At 42.5% G+C, this 22,420-nt stretch overlaps 1 protein-coding gene across 3 annotated transcripts in view; it reads left to right on the top strand.

The window, feature by feature from the left end:
* Positions 1-459: 459 nt before the first annotated feature.
* Positions 460-22,420, top strand: part of DBNDD2 (dysbindin domain containing 2) — a 34,437-nt gene continuing 12,476 nt past the window's right edge. The window contains exon 1 of one of the 3 annotated variants that reach the window (XM_042465604.1): positions 460-715. In XM_042465604.1, coding sequence (XP_042321538.1) covers positions 670-715 — 46 coding nt within the window. In that variant the 5' untranslated portion in view covers positions 460-669. Of the gene's footprint in view, positions 716-6,056; positions 6,207-21,212; positions 21,350-22,420 lie in introns of those variants that run through there. The other 2 variants (XM_042465606.1, XM_042465605.1) reach the window with 2 other exon arrangements.

Below are 22,420 nucleotides of genomic sequence, written 5' to 3' on the forward strand. Positions count from 1 at the left end.
TGCAAGCTCCAGGAACAGAGATTCCACCTCAACATTAGGAGGAACTTCCATCCTGACAGTAAGGGCTGTTCGACAGTGGAACACACTCCTTCCTTGGAGTGTAGTGGAGTCTCCCTCCTTGGAGGTCTTTAAACAGAGGCTGGATGGCCATCTGTCGGAGATGTTTTGATGGAGAGTTCCTGCATGGTAGAATGGGGTTGGACTGGGAGGCCCTTAGGGTCTATTCCAAGTCTACAATTCTGTGATCTCTTGATAAATTTTCCATTTATTTTTTGAAATAAAAATAAACATCCAGCTTCTGCCCAAAGGCAGGTGTTTGAGGAGCAGTGGTGTCACACACAGAGACACACACACTCAGCCCTTGAGGGTGTCACCCTGGTGTGGTCCGCACCCTCCTCCTTCTCCTCCTCCTCCTGCTCAGCCCTGGAGCTTGGCAGTGGTACAGCCTTTCCTCCCCTGCGGTTCCAGCACTTGGTACAGCTTTGCTTTTGCTTGGACTCCTCTGCCATCTGAGCCAGAAGAGAGACAGGCAGAGAGGGAGAGGCATCTCCTGGCCAGCCTGGGCTCTGGACCACTCCCTGGGCAGAAGAAGAAGATGGGGAGAAGGAGGGCTGCTGGCCTCTGAGGGGCTGATCCTTCGGGACAGAGGAAGACTCCCCTCTGGAGGCCATGTCCAGCCCTGCTGAAGCTCATGGTCACAGCAGGAGGCTGCCCTGTAAGTCTCCCCTTTGGTCAGGGATTGAGATCAGGGGAAGGGGGACCAGATCTGGATCTACTCCCGGGAGGGGGGGGTTAAAACCAGGCACATCCTCCTTTTCCAGGACCAGTCCTCTATTTTCAGCCTCCTGTCCAGGAGGAATCCCATCACCTTCTGAGTACCCCTAAGCAGCATGGGTTTGCCTGTATGATGTGAAGGTTTCCAGTTTTTAAAAAAATCTTGGCTCATATCCTCCCTTTTTCTGGAATGTCCTACAATTTTGCAGTGCCCCTGCCCTCCTTTGCAGTTAGGGCAGCTAGTCACTCTCGTCTCCATGGAAAAAAAAGGAAGGTAAGATCAGTAGAATCAGTTGATTTGTGGACGGATCGATTTGATTTCTATGTTATATAAGAAAAAGGAAATAAGAATGTGCATGAAAAAATAGTCACTCTGGTGCACAGCGAGCAGACGTCGTCCTTTTCCAGGACAGGTCCTACCTTCCAACCTTCTGCCCAGGAGGAATTCCATAATACTCTCCATTTGGAGTTGGGACATCTTAGGCGTCCTCCTTTTCCAGGACCTGCCCTCCATTTCAACCTCCTAGCCAGGAGGGATTCCATCATGTCCTCCATTTGGAGCAGGACTCAGAAGCATGGATATCTGTTTCTATTATGAGGATTTTGGAGCTTTTCTTTGCCCGTGTCATCCCTTTTTTCTGGAATGTCCTATCTTTCCGAGGTGCCTTGCCCTCCTTTGCAGGTAGGACATGTATCCTCTGTTTTCCAAGACCTGCCATCCATTTCAGTCTCCTGTCCAGGAGGGATTCCAAAAGGTCCTCCATTTGAAACAGGAGTAAGAAGCATGGATTTCTATTTCTATGAGGATTTGCAGCTTTTCTTTGGTCATGTTCCCCCCGTTTCTTGAATGTCCTACATTTTGCGGTGCTTGACCTCCTTGAAAGTGAGAACATCTGGTCACCCTGGCTCAGGGTAGCCACACGTCCTCCTTTTCCAGGACTTGTCCTACATTTCAACCACCTGTCCAGGAGGAAGTCCATAAGGTCTTCCATTTGGAGCAGGGCTAGGAAGAATGTATTTGCATTGATATGAGAGTTTTGAGGTTTCATGTGGTCATCTCCTATATTTTTCTTGTATGTCCTACATTTTGCAGGGCCTTGTCCTCCTTTGTGGTTAGGACATCTTGTCACCCTGTCCTAACTGCAAAAGAGGACAAGGCACTGCAAAATGTAGGGAATACTAAGAAAAATGGAGGACCTGACCAAAGAAAAGCTCAAAACACTCATAGAAATATAAATCATGCATCTTAGTGAGTCTTAAAATGGAGAACATTATGAATTTCCTCCTGGACAGAAGTTTGGAAGGTGGGACATGTCCTGGAAAAGGAGGGCATTTGCTTGCTCTGGACCAGAGTGACTAGATGTCCTAACCGCAAAAGTGGGCAAGGCACCCCGAAATGTAGGACATTCCAGAAAAAGGGAGAAAAGCTACAAACACTCATGGAAACGAAAATTCATGCTTCTTATTGATACTCAAAATAGAGGGCATTATAGGGATACCTCCTGGACAGGAGATTGGACTGCAGGACATGTCCTGGAAAAGGAGGACATCTCATCACCCTGGTTGGGACTCAAGAACAGCTGTTTGGATGGTGGGAGGGGGATAGGGCACAAACCTGCTTGTGTTTCCCCCTCCCTTCTTCCCTCCCTCCCTTCCTCAGTTTATTTCTGTGAAATGGGTTGAAGCGTTTACATTATCCACATCCACCAACTGATTGAGGAGGGGAGGCCCACGCGACTCTCAGGAGCACCACAACATGTAGGGCATTCTAGAACAATGTAGGAGATAACTAAATAAAAGCTAAAACACTCACAGAAATACAAATTAATGCTTCTGAGACATGCACAGAATGGAGGACCTTTTGGAATTCCTCTTGGACAGAAGGCTGAAATGTAGGATATGTCCTGGAAGAGGAGGAGGTCTGATCACCTGGAGAGGGAGCATCTTTCTAACCCCTCTCTGGATTTTCCCTCCTGCCCCATCTATGGATTGAACAGAACAGATGGGCCCTCCCAACACTCAGGTCCCACCTTGGACACTTGTGAGGGGCCTTTGCATCTGATTAGAATTCAAGTCATGCCAGCATCTCTCCATTGAAAACACACACACAGAGACAGACAACTGTATTATTTTAATCCCAGTCTAAATCATCACCTTCCTGATCTTGCTGAGGAGAAACATGGGCGAAGCAGCTGGAATATGGCGCTCACTTCAGCTACTGTGTAGAAGCTGCTCTAGGCAGAGCTCAGAGGCTTCACACCTCTTTGTAATGAGCAACAGCTGGGAACCATCCTCACCATTGTCTTGTAACTGGAGTCACCCCATTAGTATTGAATGTCATGCAAACAGCAGCCCACAGCATTCTTTTCTCTTGTCAAGTTGAACTGACTCAGAGGCCTGAATTCATGATCTCTCTCTCTCTCTTTTAAAAACATCTATTTTGTATGGCTTTACCTTACAAGCACACACCTGTCAGCTTTGCACTTCATTCCTTTTGTGTGTTGTGTATGTTCAGGTCATTTGTGACTTATGGCGACCCTACCCGACCCTATCATGGGGTTTTCTTGACAAGATTTGTTCAGAGGAGGTGTGCCACTGCCTTCCCCTAAGGCTGAGAAAGCGTGACTTGCCCAAGGCCACCCAGCAGGTTTCATGACCAAGCTGGGAATCGAACCCTGGCCTTCAGAGTCACAGTCCAGCATTCATATCACTACCCCACCTTTCTGTAATTAAATCTCGGTAAATCTCAGCAATTTCGCACCCCTCGTATATGTCTGTGAAGACTTACAGAGAAGCCTCTGCCTGCACCTGCATCTGTACAGTTTTGTCATTTCTTGGCAACATCCAGGGGACCAGCCCAAGATATTTTGACACCTGAGGCAAAAGACAAAATGGCACTCCTTCACCAATATAAAGATGCTAAATGATCTCTTGTTTAAATATTATTTCAACATTTGTGGGGAGATTGTGTTTTCTTTCCATCGTATTTGAGACAGCAGACTTGTTTTTGGGAGGCGGTGGCAGACTCATCCCTGTGGCAGATATATCTGTGTTTTCCAAGAAAAGAAAATAACTGCATACTTAGGAATCATGGAATCTTAGAGCTGTAAGAGACCAGAAGGTCCAACCCTTTGTTTGGTAGGAATTCACAACTAAAACATCCCATCCAAATTGTTTAAAGACCTCCAAAGATGGAGAGTCTGCCACCTTCCAAGGCTATTTATTCCACTGTTGAACAACTCTTGCAGGAGGAAAAGTGTGTGTGTGTTCCTGTCCCACCCACCATGTCCTACTTGAGGCATTTCAGTCACTTTGGCTAATGATAAGGCTGGCCATCACTGCCCTGTCACCATTAAAGCACATTTTGAAAGCATTTCCTTCCAGCAAGGGAAGGTCTATAGCTCTGACAATGTGGGAGAAGGTGGACCTTGGGATGTATGTATGTCTGGATTCACATGCACCAAGCTGTAGATCGCTATTTCCTTTAGGACAGTTCTTGAATCTTGATGAGGGAAAGGCAAGGAGGTTCTAAACAAGCTACACAAGTCCTACTCTCCATTTTAGCCAAACCATACTTTCTTCTACAACCCATCCCAGCACAAGACATGTTAGTGCCTGAAGCATGAACAAAATGGAATCTCCTCCATTCCAGGTAGAGAAGCCAGTGAGACCAGCAATTTACTCTTAATGTCAACACTCGCAGTGGGATAATATCTTCCACCACCTCAACTGGGGACAGCATGCTTGTGGAACAGGACATGTGGCACATACACCTCTGTCTTCCAAGAGAGGGAACTGGCCAGGGGGCTCCCACTACCACCTGATGCAGTTACCTTACTCTTCCTAATTTCAGAAATTTCAGCAGCTCAAAAAACAAAGGTTAAGGAGGTAGGCCCGTTCTGTTCTTGTTCTGCCTAATCCCCATAATTTATCTACATGTCTTTTCCCCTCCCAGCTTCCTCAAGATGACAAGAATTTTATGTTGCTCGGCTCTTGGTCTGTACAGAAGCTGTTGCCAGGGTCTGTTCTGGAGTGGTGCGGATTCCATTACCATCACCAAATAAATCCATTAACACTTAAATAAATACATATAAGTAAGTGGTGATGACAAGATGCTTGCCCACCCCCATGAAGAGATGACAGGTGGAATGAATGCTTTTCCATTTGCCTTGTGGACACTCTTTCTTCTGAACCATCACCTTTGCTTCATGTGCATTCTTTTATCAGTTCTGCCATATTCATATGGCTACCAGTGGCTGCATCCACACTGCAGAAATAATCCGCTTTAACTGGCTTGGCTCAATGCTATGGAATTCTGGGATTTCTGCTCTGGGGCCACCACCAGGTCCAGTTCCCAAAATTCCATAGCTTGAGCCAAATCAGTTAAGGCGGTGTCAAACCCAGATTATTTCTGCAGTGTGGATACAGTCATTCACACTGCACACAACATTTTGCTCATTGTCAACTTCCTTTGCCACAAGGAACCCATGCAATGCCTGTCTTCGTAAGTATGATATATTTCATTTCCTTCATTGATGCATCCCCCACATACACACTATCCCTGATACTAAATATTTTTGATATTTTTCCCCCAGGAAGAATATATCTGAATTGTCTATTTAACTGTTCGTAAAATCCAAAGATGCATTTAACAGCATTCTAGTTTGGCACTAGTCCACTGTGGCTGTTAAAGTAATATCTGAGAGATGAGCAGCCATTCTTTATTAACTGAAGTGGGATGGAATCTATGCTGACAGTTCTCTCTGTTCAGGTTTAAAGCCCTTTTCTTGAAGAATAGGTTATAAAGAGTAATACGGTAGCACTGATCCTGAGGAATCTAGTCTGTATTGTTCCTTAGAGAAACATGGCTGAGCAACAGTCTTCCTAAAAACTCTCCTCCTCCTCCTCCTCGGGAATGATGGAGAAGCAGATCATTAGATACAAAAGCCTCCAAGAATGAACTGGCCTGAAACCAGAGAGAGAGAGAATTCATCAAAAAGACTCCCATCGAAACGCTTCCCGCAGCCTTCCTTTGGGATATGAGGCTGCAGCAAAAGCATAAAATAATCCAAACCACCGTGAAAGGAACTGCATGAGGCATAGAAGCCAAGAGAGGCAGTGGTTTTGGCAGAGAGTTGGAAGGAAAAAGAACGGGGTGAGGAGGTGGCACCCTGTGACCCTCTCTCTGTCACAAATTCATAATAAAAGCTAGGCTAGCCAATCCTCAAATCCCTTGAGTCTCAGAGCTAAAAATATTTCCCCCCTCTCCCCAGCTCTCTCTCCCCAACAGAGACTACATCATAAGACCCTGCTATTTACAGGGCCAGGAGTTACTTTATATAGAATGACGAGTAGGATAAAACCACGAGCGCATTAGCAAGGATGAGGCGTGAGGGCAAGAGTCTCCCAGAACATCAAGGACAACAAACCAGGTCAGAGTCTGTGTGTTACGTTTTGTCCAGGCAGAGCAGAGTCATCACTATCCCTGCCTAGTTCAACCGTAAAAGGGCCGTGCTTCTCCCATGAACAATAAATCCATAAGGAATATTCAGGCCTTAGATGTGGATTAGAATTCCTTTTTGAACAAATTCCTTTTTGGGAGATATTTCCAGTATCTTGTTTCTCTCTTGAAGGTCTCCTACAGGGCACCGGAACAGCCTTACAGTGGATTAAACCAGTAGTCTAAATACAGTACTTAAAGAAAAAGGGTATCTGAGCCTAGATGGAAGCCGTGCCCTTTGGTGAGGAAAACTGTGCCATTTACTGTAAGTCCAAGTGCATATTTCAGGCAATGATGGGAGTGCATTCTGCATATTATCCGAGGAACTGGTCTTTCCAACTACCATCCAAGTGCAGAATAAAATCAAATGATATAAATTATGAACCCTGTGATGAAATTAACAACTGGAATTAAATGAGTTAAATAAACCTAGCCGAAGCTTTATAAGATGCTCCTCCAAGTGACAAATAACATTTGTACTGCTTAGATCAGGATTTCTCAGGCAGTGTTCCCTGAAACCTTAAGGTTCCTTGAGAGGTCACTAGGGCTTCTTCAAGAGATCGTAATTAAAACATATAAAAACTTTTCTTTGTTTCTTCTTCTTATTTTAAAAATAACTTGAAAATATTTTAATGTCTTGGACAGTTTTGGGAGCCTGAGGTAGGCCATAGCAATATTTCCACAGTTGCATGCTGGATCTTCAGTGTGTGGTTTAGCTCTTGCACCTCCTGATGAACAGCATAGATAGCCTAAATTTATGCAAAAGAAGAAGTCTGTGCAACACTTATATGTTACAGAATTTCTCTCTCCTTAGTACAGAATTTGCATATTGAACTCTTTTGCTTGTGCAGAACCATGGGAATACCACTTTCACAGTCTTTGGAAGGCAGAGATCCTAATCTCTGTATGATATTGTAGTATTAGAAGCTAAGAATATGAACTAAAAGCCTAAATTTCACCTTGGCTATGAACATGAAAAGTGACCATTAAACAAACTACTGTTGTTTCCATCAGTAGTATGGGAATAATAATCTATTTATAGGATAATTGTAAAGATTACTAAAGTGGAGTGTGTGGAGGTTTGTTTGTGTTTATTTATTTTTTAAAAAATTCCTTCAGAACTTGAAATCCACTGGCACACCTTTCTTAACCAGGTGTCCTCTGGATGCATTACAACTCCCAGTATCACTATCTATAATAGTTGGGGCTAGAAATGATGGGAGTTGTAGTTTAGGATATCTAGAGATTCTTAAATTGAGGAAGGCTTCATCAATGTATCACTAGACTCAGAACTGCAATCCTGTAAGGTTCATTCTGGCAATGTTGTTTTGGATGCTGTTATATCTACTGGTGCGAAAGGAAATCACGATTGTGCAATTTTCACGGGATAATTGGTGTTTAAACCCCCGATTTTCCCTATGTGATAAGGTCAGCAAATGGGTTTCCACAGCTGAGCAGGGATCTGAAGTGCCATTATGAGCAGCAAAGAGCATAAACAGTTTTGTTTTATGATGCTCCAAAAGGTTGCTCTGGCAACAGTAATGGAGCCTGAGAAATAGTTTGCTTTTGCACACATGCAACCATTTTGTTTTATACTGTGGCTGGGTGGGCAGCCTATGAACCATAGGCTAGATAGCCAAATGTGGTTCATCATTTTTCCTAACCAACCACAGAATCTGCAGCCATTGCAGCACCCAAAGTGTTATACCTCTGTTCTCTGTATCTGCACTTGGAACTCTTTCTTAGCCCCCAGGGCTCCTTCAGCATCGTTTGCCCTTTAAGCAGTTGGGAGCTTTAAGAGACCTTAAAAAGCCTTGAAAATGAAGAAAAGCCTTACCCTTCTTCTCTTGGATTTCTGCCTACATTAACAAGCCTCCCCCTCTGCCTCATTCTTTCATTCACACTGCCTGGTGCACAGAGGGTGTTTGTATTCAGGATCCAGCAGGACAAGGAAGAAATGACAAATGCTACCACTCCCAGCGGAAATGCAACCAGACAATCCTGTCAACCCTTGGCCAAAATAGGGCATTACTTACTGGTGTTAATGCTACACAAAGAATCTAGGCATCTCACTCACCCCCCTTGAACTCTGGGTTAATCCTGTTCTTTGTTCTTAGTACACTACTTCTGTACAGGTCTTCCCAACCCTCATTTCTGTTGTTGACTATTTTCTTCAGGAAGGGGAAGGGGGGAAATGTAGGGCTATAAGGCCCTGTGCTCAGGGTTACTTTTGAAAATAAAAAGTCATGATATCTCAAAAGAACCTCCTCCTTCAGAAGCACTAGGCTGCTGAAGATCAGTTCCTTTGCGGACAATAGCATTGGAAGGTGCATTTGCGTGGCCCTCTGTATGAAAGAAGAGCCTGACCTTTATAAGGCTAAGTATAATTTAGCAGAGTTTGGAAACATTTCTCTTGTCTGAGCTACCAGAATCTCCAGCCACCATGGGTAGTGGTCATGCTGGCTGAGGGAGTCTGGGATTTGTAGTACAAAAAGGAACATTTCTGAACTTTTGAATTTAGCATTCATATCAGGGATAAGGGATTTTGAGGGCTGAATCTGTACACTACTGGAAAGCCATCTTCATCCCTTTTACGATTTATATAGAACTTTTAATCTCTGTAAAGTGTCTTGCATAGATGGGCTTAGTGATTTTTACAACCTATAACCAACCAAGAGTGAATGGACATTTGAACTTGGCCCCAGGTGACTTCTAATCTTTGTTGCAAACCTTCCGTGTGTCATCATCTTCCTTTATAGGCCTTACCACGATATAGGCCTTATCCTAGTAAGTCATTGTTACTACTACTTTACAGATGGGAAACCAAGAGAAAAAATATTTTGTAGAACACAACCTATGCCTTAAGTGGGATTTGAACTTGTGTATCTAGCTCCATCCCTCTGTTCACTGAACCTTCCACAAGACAATATGCCATTTTGTTCTGCCTGGAATGTTAATGTAAAAAAAGCTGGTGATTCCATTTGTTTGGTGTATTTTAAATTGTGGGGAGTGTACCAAGCAGGGAAATGATGAAACCATCTTGAATGACTTATTATTAGTGATACATGATTGCCAGATAACAATAGCCAGATAACAAATTCAACGGCCTGTTACAGACTGCCAAAATAAAGCTGCTTCGGGTCTCTTTGGAGGCATGCTCTTTAAAAGATGCATGCATCCTAAGAATTCGGAAGCTGCACCAAAGCTGCACTCCAGTGCTTAGGAATAGAGTGTGGCTTTGGCGCGACCTCCAGACTCTTAGGACCCATGCATCATTTAAATAGCATACCTTCAAAGAGACCCGAAGTAGCTTTATTTTGGCAGTCTGTAACAGGCCCAAGAAAAACAACAAAGAGCTTTGTGAGGCCTTAAAAGGCCATCAGGTACTATTATACCATAAGCTTTTGTGGACAGTAGCCAACTTGATCAAATAAATTAACAACTTCCAGTTTTTAAAGGTTTGGGTCACCAGGGAGATCTGCATTCATAGTAAGAGTTCAATTCAGGGCTGGGGAACTCATGGCCTTCCTGCTGTTAATGAAGCCCTACTTCTGATTACCGCTGGCCAGGATGGGTGGGGCTGAGTGGAAATGCAGTCCAACAAAATATTGGAATGTCCTAACTGCTGTGGAGCCCAGTTATCTAACACTGGAGCTGGGAGGAGGTGCAGGCAATGGTTACTGTCCATTGTTGTTATGGTTGTGGTTAGTAGATTAGAAAAGGGCCAAAGAATCCTGGGATCAAATCTCCACTCCGCCATGAAACCCATCGAATGACCCCAGGCCAGTCCCACCATCCATCACCCTAGTCCACCTCACAGGACTGTTGTGAAGATAAAAGAAGCAAGGAGAAGATAAAAGAAGCAAGGATGTTGTAGTTGTGTTTCTTCCAGTTGTTTCTCACTTACAACAACCCTAAGACGGGGTTTCCTTGGTCAGATTTGTTCAGAGGGGATTTGCCATTGACCTCCTCTGAGGGTGAGAAAATGTAACTTGTAAGTCACTCTGTGGGTTTCCATGATTGACAAAGGCTTTGAATCCTGGTCTCCAGCATCATAGTCCAACACTCAAAGCACTGCACATACTGGCTCTCAATGGAATGGTAGGATTAAAATTGAATGAAACAAACAAGAAGCTGTGTATAGCACACATACACCCAGGAGTAAGATTATTTATTAAAAATGGTTGACACTGACCTTTCTGTTATCTGAGTTTGGTGCCCTTCTTCCCTTGAAAACAGGTGAAGCAGTTGTTCATGTCACCAGCTTTCATCTTTGTCCCCTTTGTAAATTTTTTGCAGGCAAACAATGAATCGAGGAATTAGAATCCAAAGGCCTCATTTCCAACCCTAGCCCTTGCAATTTCCTTGCTTACATTCAGACCCACACTTCAGTGTGTAATGGCTAATGAGTTAGGAGCAAAAGCTGGAAGGATTAACAGGCAGTAGGGAGCTTGGTGGCCATTTGATGCTCTTGGAATCCAAGTGGCTGCATGGTGGGATGTCAGCTCAAGGGAGAAGTGGTACTGCATTTCCCCCAGCTGTGTCAATGTACATGGGGCTGGGGCCCCATTGGTTGGAAGCCATGGGAAAGAAAATCCTAAGCAGCAGGTATTTCTGTCCCCTCCCCGCCTCTCCTTAAAGACAGATTTTAGCACACAAGGACCAGCATTGTACAGGAATGCGTAACAGTCGTGGGGAACATGCCATCCCAATGAGGCAATCGTAGCACCCGGTAGTGCAAGCGTAAGACCATAAGTCACACGGGGAGAAGGGGAATGGTACGCTCTCTTCTTTTCTGTTCCTGTCTCAGCAAAGATGAAATGTGCATCTACAGCCTCTGTGCTTCCCATCTGGCCCAAGATAAATGGCAAGGGTAGTAAACAAAAAAGAAGGGAAGTAGGAAGTGAGACGACACTGTCTCTGACCCTCACTGCAGTCATGGGGTAACTGGGACCCGTTGTCAGCTGTTCATCTAACCCTATGGTTATTTGCATGGGTTACATAATAGCAATTCAGTACTTATGGCCAGCTGCCCAGATGGCTAATGAAATCTCATCAGGGGAATTTATCAGCAGGCCAGTTAATTTATCTGGGGAAAAAATCCCAACACATCTTTTTGATTTCGGCTCCTAACATAAGATGTTTTGTGCAAGCTTTGGCATGTACTGACACAAACACGGTACCAACCAGTCCCATCTCTCTTTTTCCAGATGCCTCCCCTTTTCTATGGCCTGGAGTCTTGGTATGTTTCCTCAGTGGTTGGATTTGGTCTGCTAAGGACAAGGGACAGAAGGAGCAGCTCTGAGCTGTGTTGTGTGCTAATATAGGATTATCTAATCATGGAATAAGAGTTGGGATTAATTGCAGGTGCCAGGGTTGAAGTGTGTCTGGAAGCAATTGCTTCTGAGCTGAAACCCAGACTTTTAATCCTAGATTTGGAAAAAGGGTTAATATAAGTGGCTGTGGTTATTCAGCAGCGAAAGAGCAGTACTCTTAGGTTGCATTCCCACTTGCCTATAAAGCGGATCATGAAGCGAATTAAGAGGTGTCATTACCACTGATGCCCGAATTAGTTCCTCAATGCCCCGGAATCGTTTCCACTGTGATTTGATTCAAAATCGAATTATATTGTATAATTCAAATTAGACGCCTATAAACCGGTTTAAAAAAATTGTAGGTTATAACGTGGGTTATTTTTGAAAGCGGGGTACGATTCACGGTATCCAAATGGGAACGAAAGGGTGTCTGATTCGGGAACCTGGAGATGGGAAGAGCAGCGCTCAAGGGGCTGGCCAGGGAGTGTCACCCTTTTGTTCTCTTTCTGCATTGCCAGCGCCATTTTCTTCAATTCGCATAGACTTTCCCCTGGTGGATTGCAACCTCCCCTCTGCTCCACATTCATAGACCGAAGTGTGAGGAGGCCCATTGAACACCATTTTAAACTGTTCTTTTTTCACCTCTGCCTACCTGAGCGCCAGAGCAGCAGATGGGCTTTGCAGGACATGCCTGCTTGATCGCCCCCCCCAGACAGCCCAGGGAGCAATGGGGAAGGCAAAGTGATTTTGGGGAATGGAAAGCCTGGACGTCCAGGGTTCTGAGGGGGGGGGGATCGAGCCTTATCTTCTCTCTTTCCCAAAGATTCTCTCTCCAATAATAAAGCCCACTGCCTTCTCCTCCTTGATCCGATTTGCCAAGCCTCCTTCTAGTATGGGGAGACACAACAGAAGAGCCTTGGATGCAGCCAATTTTCATTGGCTGCCCTAAAAATAAAAATAAAAAACCTAGACTTGTGACGTCTGAAGCCTATGCACTTGACTGACAGCTTATGGACACAAATGGGAACGAGGAGCAAGTTAATCCGCTTTAAAATAAAGCGATTTAAAATAAATGGGAACGAAAACAGGGTCTAAATGAATTGAGGTAATTTGCCCCTTTTGGTAATGGAAACGATGGAAAAAATTCGAATTATTCCCGGAACATAATCCGAATCAGAATCGCACCAATATAATCCGTTTTATCTGCCAAGTGGGAACGCCCCTTACTGTACTTGTTGCAGGGATGAACCTGAGCATTTGATGTGCTAGGCTACTGTCCCATCTGAAACAACCTGTGGTGGATGATATCCAGCAATGTGTATGAAATCATGGGGGCTACTTCAGCAATGAACTCGGAGCTATTTTTAAAAAGTAATTAGTTAGAGTCACACACAGCCCCAGTTTCTAAATTCATGGGGTTGCCATGAATGATAACAGGTGGCTTGAAGGTGTGCACCTGAGTTACAGAATTATGGCAACATTTCTCTTCATGTTATTCAAAACATCCTTTTTATATTGTAGCTCACCTCAGTCCGTAGGGAGAGGTGGGCTAAAAATAAATATTATTATTATTAATAATAAATAAAATTAAAAGAAAGTAGATAGCTATAACTCTTTTTTTTACAATATCAGAATGCTGCAAGTTATCAGACTATTCCAGAAACATGTTTAAGTGTGAGGCCACAGTTACTCTGTAATTTTCAAAATAACTACAAATATAGTTACAGTTAAAAGAAGTGAAGTTTATCCCAAGTTACATTTCAGTTGTAACATAGGTGTGTTATTCCTTAGTAATTTCAAAGAATGAGCGAGCAAGATATAATGATTTGAGAATCCCTGCTCAGCTGAGCAAATCCACTGTGTGATCTTGGGCAAGGCACATACTCTCAGATTTAAAGGAAGGCATTGACAAACCTCCTCAGCCAAGCAAACCCTATTATAGAATCGTTATAAGTTGGAGTTGGCTTGGAAGCACATTAACAAGAAATTTCAGGAAAAAAATTATTTATGAGGAAGTAATAAAACAATCTAAGATATGCAGACGATGCCATACTACTAGCTGAAAACAACAAAGACTTGGAACAGTTATTAAAGAAAGTAAAAGAAGAAAGTACCAAGATGGGCTTAATGTTGAACATTAAGAAAACAAAAATAATCACAATGGAAAATTTACATAAATTCCATTTAGATGACAAAGAAACAGAAATAGTAAAAAAAAAAGTTCCCCTACCTTGCTAAATCATTCATCAGAACAGAGTTTGCAGTCAAGAAATTAGAAGACGACTGCCTGGGCAGGGCAACTATGCAGGAAGTAAACAAGATCATAAAGTGTAAAGACATAAAACTGAACAGTGAAGTTAGGATAGTTCAAGCAATTGTATTGCCCAGCATGTAAGGATGTGAGAGTTGGATGAAGAGGAAAGCTGACAAAAGGTGGATCAATTAACTGGAGATGTGATTCAGGAGAAGAGTACTGATGATACTGACAAATGGGTCCTAGAATGGATCAGGCCTGAACTTTCAGAGGGAGCCAAGATTACCAAATTGAGACTGTCATACTTCAGACATATCATGAGAAGGAATAACTCAGTAGAAAAGGCAAAAATGCTAGGAAAGGTGGAGGGCAGTAAAAAGAAAGGGTGTCCACATATCAGATGGATAGACTCAAAGAAGCCACAGTCCTGGGCCTGCAGGACCTGTGTAGAGCAGATAAGGACAGAGGTGTCTCACAGAGTCGCTATCAGTCAAAGTCAACTTGGGGGCAATTGGAAACAATTTTTTGTAATACATTACTTCCAACCTCTGTTGTGTCAGCCCTCCTTATCCATGGATTTCCACAGATCCAATCCATTCAATCCACTGCTTGAAAATATATATATATATATTAAAAAATCCACAAAGCAAACCTTGATTTTGCCATTTTGTATAAGGGACACCATTTTACTATCCCATAGTATATAATGGGACCTGATTTTTGTATCCATGGGGTGTTCTGGAAGCAAACCCTAGCAGATATCTAGGAACCATTGTATTTTTAAAACCATTCTGCATATTAATATAAAAACTTCAGTTTATATGCATAGATGTACAGGCATACGTAGAACACATTGCTCTAGTTTAAATGGTAATATAGTACATTGCAAGCAACCCAGCTGGAGATATCCAGATCCCTGTCTCCCTTCTTATGGTTTTGTTTTTTATCTTTGAAAGGCTCTCTGCTCTGAGAGGAGCTTAAATAGATTTAGAGAATACCTTCAAAGGGATCATTGTCCTTTGCAAAGTAGTGTGATGTGACCCAGTAACCTTCTGTGAGAGTGTGGCATATCCACATAGGTAATGTCAAATAAATAAAGAAAAAATAAGTATGGTTCTGAGACTAGGCAGCAGTTAGAATAAACAGAGTGGTTTTAAAATTAAGACATAATAAGAGTTTTGGGGAAAATGCTAGGCAGACAAACATTATCTTGGCATGCCCTGCTTTCAGAAAGGATTAGGAAAAAAAAGTCTCAGGAATTGTTAATTTCAGAATGGAGTATCTTTTTAATGGAATACTGTGTAGTTGTTGTCATTTATATTTTAAAAGGCAAGTTTCTAGTCCTTTCCACTACAAAGTTAATCTTACATCTGAAAGGTAGTGATGTCTGGTGATGTTTCTGAAGCCATGGATGTGGTCTATATTTTTTGGTTGTCTGGTGGGGAGGCTTTGGTGCCTTCATCTCACTTTGGGCCCATTCAGACTACCATTTAACCCGGTTCAGGATTCGAAATTTGCATGTGAAGTTCGTATTGGGCCCAATTCTTTCACAATCCATGTCGAGGCTTACACAAGGAAATGCCCCTTACCCCGAGGTATCCAGAATCAGGCTAAAATCTGTCTTTTCTGAAAAGACCTGGGTTCCGCAAAATATGAACTTGCCCTCAATCATGATCGGGGCAAATTCAGGAAGGGATTAGGGTCGGAGGGCAGGCAGAGGTCAGAGCATTCCCTCCCCTCATCTGAGGGGAGGGGGAGGAAGAGTAGGAGGAGGAAAGAGCTGAAAGACTGGAGGCTGAGAGGAGGCAAAAGGGGAAATTAGGGTGACTTTTGGGCTGCAAAGGGATGTAAGAAGGAGGACGGGGGGAAGTGGAGAAAGTGATGGAGGAGGAGGAGGAGGGAGGAGCCATGGGAAGAAGGGAGCCATGGAGGGCATTCTCTAATGGAGCAGGAGGAGGAGGATGAAGGAGCCAGGGCAGCTTGGGAGGGGAGGGGAGGGTCGGAAGGAAAGAGGAGGAGGAGGAATGCCAAGGGAAATGGGGCTGCGGGGCCAAGCCGGAGGAGGGATGCAGGGAAATCAGGCTGTAAAATCAGGCTTTTATTTTTGACAATTTATGCGCATGATTTTTTGGGTGACATGTGCTTGCTTGTGCTTTATTTCCTCTTGCTCCTGGATTGTTATTATTATTATTAGTGTATGAGGATGCTACAGTCAGAATGCCTGTGCTGCATTTCCCTTTTATTCCCAATTGATTCCATGGGTCAGTTGGAACTGACAGGTCACTCTCTCTCAGTCTCAGTGGAAGGCAATGGCAAAGCTCCTCTAGCAGGAGGAAAAGGGTCAGGTCAGGTCAGGTCAAAGGCAGGGCATGAACGGAGCTCCCATCAGGCACCTTCCCCCTTTTTTTATTTTTTAAAATTATTTTTGACAAAATATGCACATGTTTTTTTTTCTTGAGGCAGATATATAGATAGATAGAACATGGCTAGCTGCTTGTTCACTTTCCCTTCTATTTGCTGGCTTCCAGCAAAGGGGAAATGTTGCAAATGGGCTAGACTTTTTTCCTTTGCGAATCAATCCTACAATTCGAATGTTACATTTGTTGCTCTTGTAAATTTGGCAAAATAATACATGCTTTTGCTACTGTCTCTTCAGGGGTAGCCCTGAATTGCTTTTAAAAGCAAAAAAGAATGCATGACAATCGCATCCTTTTCTGGCATTTCCGAGCTGAGGAATTTAATATTATTGTTGTTGTTATTATTATTATTATTATTATTACATGTGTAAGAGGCATTCTGGGGTGGCAAGGAGTGGGGGATACAGGATGCATTAACTTGCATTTTGGGGTTGAAAATGGGGCCAAGGGCAGATCATAACCTGCACTGACCCAAATGCCCACAACACACACACACACACACACAAAAGAGATTTTAAATTTTGACAAAATGTGCGCACTTTGGGGCATTTTGTGCATGGCTCTTTAAAAAAAAGGATGGGGGAAGCACACTTCCGATGCCCCTGCAAATGTCACCTATGATGATCGCTTGATTGACAGCAGGCGCCTTCAAGTTAAACCCGATACGGTATTCGGGTTAAAATGCCCCTCAAATCTAGTGGGCACTTGCTAACGGAGAGATTCGGGGGAGGGGCATCTGGATCTACCCAGTTCCACCCACGTTAAATGGGCCAGTGGGAATGGAGCCTTTGTTTCTTTCCTCACAGCTGGTGGAAATGGAGTAAATTTTGCAAAATCTATGTGCCTTGTGCATTGCACAATCTAGCTTTTCTAGGGAAGAATTTCGGTTACCTTGGCTCAGATTATTTTTTCAAGAAAAAAAGAGAATATGCACCCAGCTGGGAAAAATTATAGGACTCCTCCCTGTCTGTCTCTCTCTCTCTCTCTTTTGGTCCAAACCATGAAACTACTCTGGAACTAGATCTCTGTGGGAAGTGAAAGGTTTTTTTAAAAAAATTATTATTATCTTTATCAACAGTTTTGGGACTAAAGCCACAAAAGAGACCTTGCTGGTTTTCATCATTTGATGGTTTTGTAAAATCAAACAACCCTACCAGTAATGTTTAGACTAGGGAAGCAGGACTGTTATCGAAGCAATCTAAATCCCCTTCGTCAACTTCTTTCATCATTTGTTTGCTCCTGCTTTTAATTGCTGGGCACTTTCTGTGAGAAAACTGGGCTAGGCAGCTGACTGGTCTGGCCTGTTAGTAATGGATTCCAGTGATCATCGGGGCTTTGCTGGAATGAAGAGAATCAGCGCTGGTTGGAGAGGCAGGAAACCATATCAGCTCACTACACTGAGCAATCCTGTCCATCATTGGTTGGAAGTAGAAATATAGGAGGAAGCCTTTACATTAGCTTGTTATTTTGTCACTTTAATTATTTTAGAACAGTTAATAATGCCAATTATTAAAATAATGATAACATTGAAAAAAAACCAATAACATGAAAAAACAATGAAGGAAGTAATTAAAAACTATTCATTAAAACCCAGTAATAATTGGCAATGCTAACCATCAGGAAGATAATCAGGAAAATGCTCAGGTGTGGCAAAAATGCCAAACATGGGGGCTGCTGCCACACTGAAGAATTAATGCAGTTTGGCACTGCATTAACTGCCATAGCTGCATCCTGTGGTATACTAGGATTTGTAGTTTGTTGTGACACCAGAACCCTTTGACAGAGACGGCTAAATACCACACAAAACTACAAATCCCAGAATTCCATAGCATTGAGCCATGGCAGTTGAAGTGGTGTCAAACTGCATTAATTCTGCAGTGTAGATGCACCCTGGGATCCTGCTTGATGGGAGATAATTCCACATGATAGATGATCCACTAGAGAAAGCTTTGCTTTGTACTGCAGCCACATGAATTTCACTAGTCCCAGGGGTGGGAGATCTTTGGCCTTACAGATATTTTGGACCATAGCCTGCTTATTCCTTGCCATTAGCCACACTACTATGGTTTTGGGGAGCTGAAATTTAAATTCCAACATGGAGGGGGGCAGAAAGAGTTCTCTTCCTCTGATTTAACCTATATTCCAAGAGTAAGTAGACTTCAGATTTGTAAGAACTACTTTTCTTTTCAATTAGCACTTTGAGATCCATAAACCAGAACCTGTTACCAAAGATAATTAAAACATTCTGAGTTCTTTTAAAAACCAAAACTTAATGAAACCCTGTTCTTCCACACACAAATCCATGCTTGGTAACCTAAGTATCATAAGTCAACAGGGAACTTGAAGGAACACACACACATACAGCCATGTTGTATACAGCCGTGTTGTAGAATCAATATGTAGAGAGATCCTGTAGCAGCTTTGACACTAAATGCATCTGAGGAAGTCTAAAAAAACTCATGCTGCTAACTTCTTTCTTTCAGTTACAGTAGTCTCAAAGGAGCTACAAGATCTCTCTACATACATAAACACAGAGTTTGGCAGGACAGGGGGCAGGAGAGGAGGTTCATTGTATTGCTGCTATTGTTAAACATTTGGAAGCCATAAATCACCATAAGGTTTATTAATACAGCCATATCTACCTTCTTCCAATCCTTAGTCTGTTTGGATTATTAGATGACCTGCTGTGTCTTGGAAATAAGTTTTTCCATCACTTGATATTTTTATAGTGAAGATACCAGAGACTAAGCTTGGGACCTTCTCCATGCAATTCATGCATTCTCTTACTGACCACACCATCATTATGTCCCATAATTTCTTGATTTGAAATATGCTGGATGTATTGCATGATATATGATTGCACATTATTACCAGAGCTTGGGAAAGTTCTTTTTTTGAACTACAGTTCCATGCCTCCTGGGGAATTCTAGGAGCGGCAATCCAAAAGAGTAAATTCCTGTTACTAGCTCTAGGAAACTAGAGTCTGAGAAAATAAGCAAGAGAGATTAAATTCTTTCTGTATCACATTTGTTCCACATGGTAGATGCTCTGCTGTTTCCACGGATTCATTATCCATGGATTCAGTCATCCACAGCTTGAAAATATTCAATAACAAATATAATTCCAAAAAGTAAATCTTGAGTTTTTTGTGGGTTTTTGGGGCTATATGGCCATGTTCTAGAAAAGTTTCTTCCTGATGTTTCGCCAGCATCTGTGGCTGGCATCTTCAGCGAATGAAGAGAAAACTCTTCTAGAACATGGCCACATAGCACGAAAACCCCACAAAAAACTATAGATGCTGGCCCTGAAAGCCTTTGAATCAACAGTAAATCTTGATTTTGCCATTTTGTATAAGGGACACCATTTTACAATGCCTTTTTATTTAATTGGACTAGAGTATTCACATATTTTGGTTTCCAAGGAGGGTCCTGGAACCAAATGCCATTTTTCCTTGTCCTCCTTGTTCACTTCATTCTTCTTGTTCCATTTTGCATTTTGAATTTAACTCATCCCCCTCCTGCTCACATATACCAGCTTTTTGCTTCTCTGCTCCATCTAATTTAGTACATATCTCGGTTTAAAATTTAGTACATGCCTCAGTTTTAAAAGTGGATGCATCCGTAAGCATTACCTCTTGAATAGAAAATATAGTACTAAAGGCAGAAATAACATGGAATGAATAGGGATAGGTTCCTGCACTACAAGGAAGAAGAGCAGTTCAGCATGTTTCAGCACAGTTTTTCTTCAAAAGTAACATTATACACATATAAAAGGAACAACTAGGTCAGGTAAGCCTTGCAGAAGTAAATATAAACATTTTGACCCTTCTAAAGACTGCTTGAAAGTTTCTTGCAAAATGCATCCAGGGATGGCTTCTTTCACCAGTCTCTTATTTTTCATATGGTTTCTGTGTATGGCCATACTTATACATCTCTGATTTTTAACATGCTGGAGGGAGTTTCTGAGGAAGGCATATCCACTCTTCCCTTTCCTCTGTTTTGCTGTTCACATGTTTATTAAGGGATTCTGTTGGCACCTGCTGTTTATCTTGTCTGTTGTAGGCAGGCACATGTGGCTGCAGTAAAATCAGACAGTGCAGAATCTCATTCTTTCCCAGCTCAGACTTTTTGTATGGTTTACTGTACCTGACACTAAAAGTCTGTTTTTCTGCAGCCCTCCTTCACTATCTACCCAGTGCTGATAATGCTGAAAAAAAATTCCAGCTAAATAGAGGATGAGGAAGAAAAGGTGGGAGCTGAACAGATGTAAAAACACTTTGTGAAAAAGCTTCTGTGTCAGAAGCTTTGTTAAGTGAGTTATGCCTCTATATATGGGAGACAACATGGTTTGAGCATTGGACTATGACTCTGGGTTCAAATTGTCATTCAGCCATAGAAAGTCACTGAGTGACCTTAGGCAAGTGACACTCTCTGAGCTTCAGAGGAAAGCAAGGACAAATCCCCTCTGAAAGTAATCTTGCCAAGAAAACCTGGAGATAGGTCACCTTAAGCCGGAAATTATTTGAAGGCACACAACAATGGCATGCTTGTATGTACCCTTGGTGTAGTTTCTGATATAGGAAAGTTGTATGATTGTTAGCTGACAGACTTGTATTAAGATAGCACAAGCCCTATCTGAGTCCAGTGGCTCAGTTAAGTAGCTGCTACATGATCTCCTGGATTCATTATGGAACCTGGAGTGAATAACTTGGTCCCAATAGAAAGACTCTGCTTTATCTATAATCTTGACTCTTGACTCCATGGCAGAAGGTTACCTTGAAGCAACAGACCAGCCTGCTCAGCTTGACACAGAAACAATTAGAATTTTCCCTGTTTGTTTGGTTTCCTTGGTTATGGCACTGCCCAGCTCAGTAATCACATTTTCCTTATACTAATTTCATTACTGAGTGGGAGGTGGTGAGGTGCTTTTGATGCCTAGAGCGCATTGTATTGTTTGTGGTCCAGGGGCTACTCTGTCTTGTTCCTCATTCTCCTCTGTTGCTTTGATCATTGCCTGGGGATCCACCTCCACTTCTGTCCCCATCCTATTCATTACAAACTGGGCTTGCCGTGCTTCCTGATGAAAACAGGTACTTTTCCATATTATGGCAATCTTGCAGTTCTGCCTTGTAGAAGGAATTTAAAAAATGCTTTAGAAAAGCAGGCAGAAACTTGGTTATCTATTTGCTTGTTCAAATGAGTGGACGGACTGTAGGACTTGAGGCAAATATGAATGGATTATTTTTCATTAAAAACCTAGGAAACAAGGAGACATGCCGGTCTTTCTATTTTATCCTAGGTATCCAAGGGTGGATCTCCATTTCCTTTGAAACTAAGTTGCTTAGTTTATTAATTATTTATTATAGTCAATTCCCAGAACATTTCAAAACTTTTCATCACTACTTAGAGCCATAGATGTTTATCACACTATGCTCTTAAAGAGCTACTATTCCAGTGTGACTCCTCTAGCAGCCTCCTGTTGCATGCTGGGATTGGCAGTTTTAAGGAGCTGAACTTCTCTGTCTGAGAATTCTAAATACCCCTCCTTAAAACTGCCAATCCCAGCATGCAACAGGAGGCAGCTAGAGGAGTCACACTGGAATAGTACCTCTTTAAGAGCTCGTCTGATAAACACCTTACATTGGTGGCAATAAGTTGTCTCTGGTGCTATGTCATAGTGAAAAGCTTTTCTGCACAGCTCAAGCTCCTGTGTAAGCTCAATTTGCTTACGGAGGAGATGACTCTTTGTTTTGATCAAGCAGTTTCATTCAGCATCTTAAGCCAAGCAGAATCTGAGTTGCTAGTTCCAAGCAGAACTCCTTAGAATAAATATCTCAGCAATGCTGCAAATTAATTAACAGAAACTTTGCTGAAGCAGAACGGAGATCAAAGGACTTGGAAAGAGATCTCATCAGATATCTGGCAATATTTAACTCTTCTGCTCAGCCTTGAAGCATGGCATGATTAAATGTTTTAATATTTCTTTACTTGTCTCTTTTTGGCATGCACTTCAGCATTGGAATGCAAATATTAAAATATCTACTACCGTTGTTTGCTTTTAGTTTCATGGGTTGGTCAATAGAGGTAGAAGGTGAGGCACTCATATTATGAGGGAAGAGATTAAATTTCTCTCACCTCTGGTAGGAAGGAGGTGCACTGTG

This window comes from Sceloporus undulatus, chromosome 4 (genome assembly GCF_019175285.1).
Source record: "Sceloporus undulatus isolate JIND9_A2432 ecotype Alabama chromosome 4, SceUnd_v1.1, whole genome shotgun sequence".
Classification (NCBI taxonomy): Eukaryota; Metazoa; Chordata; class Lepidosauria; order Squamata; family Phrynosomatidae; genus Sceloporus; species Sceloporus undulatus.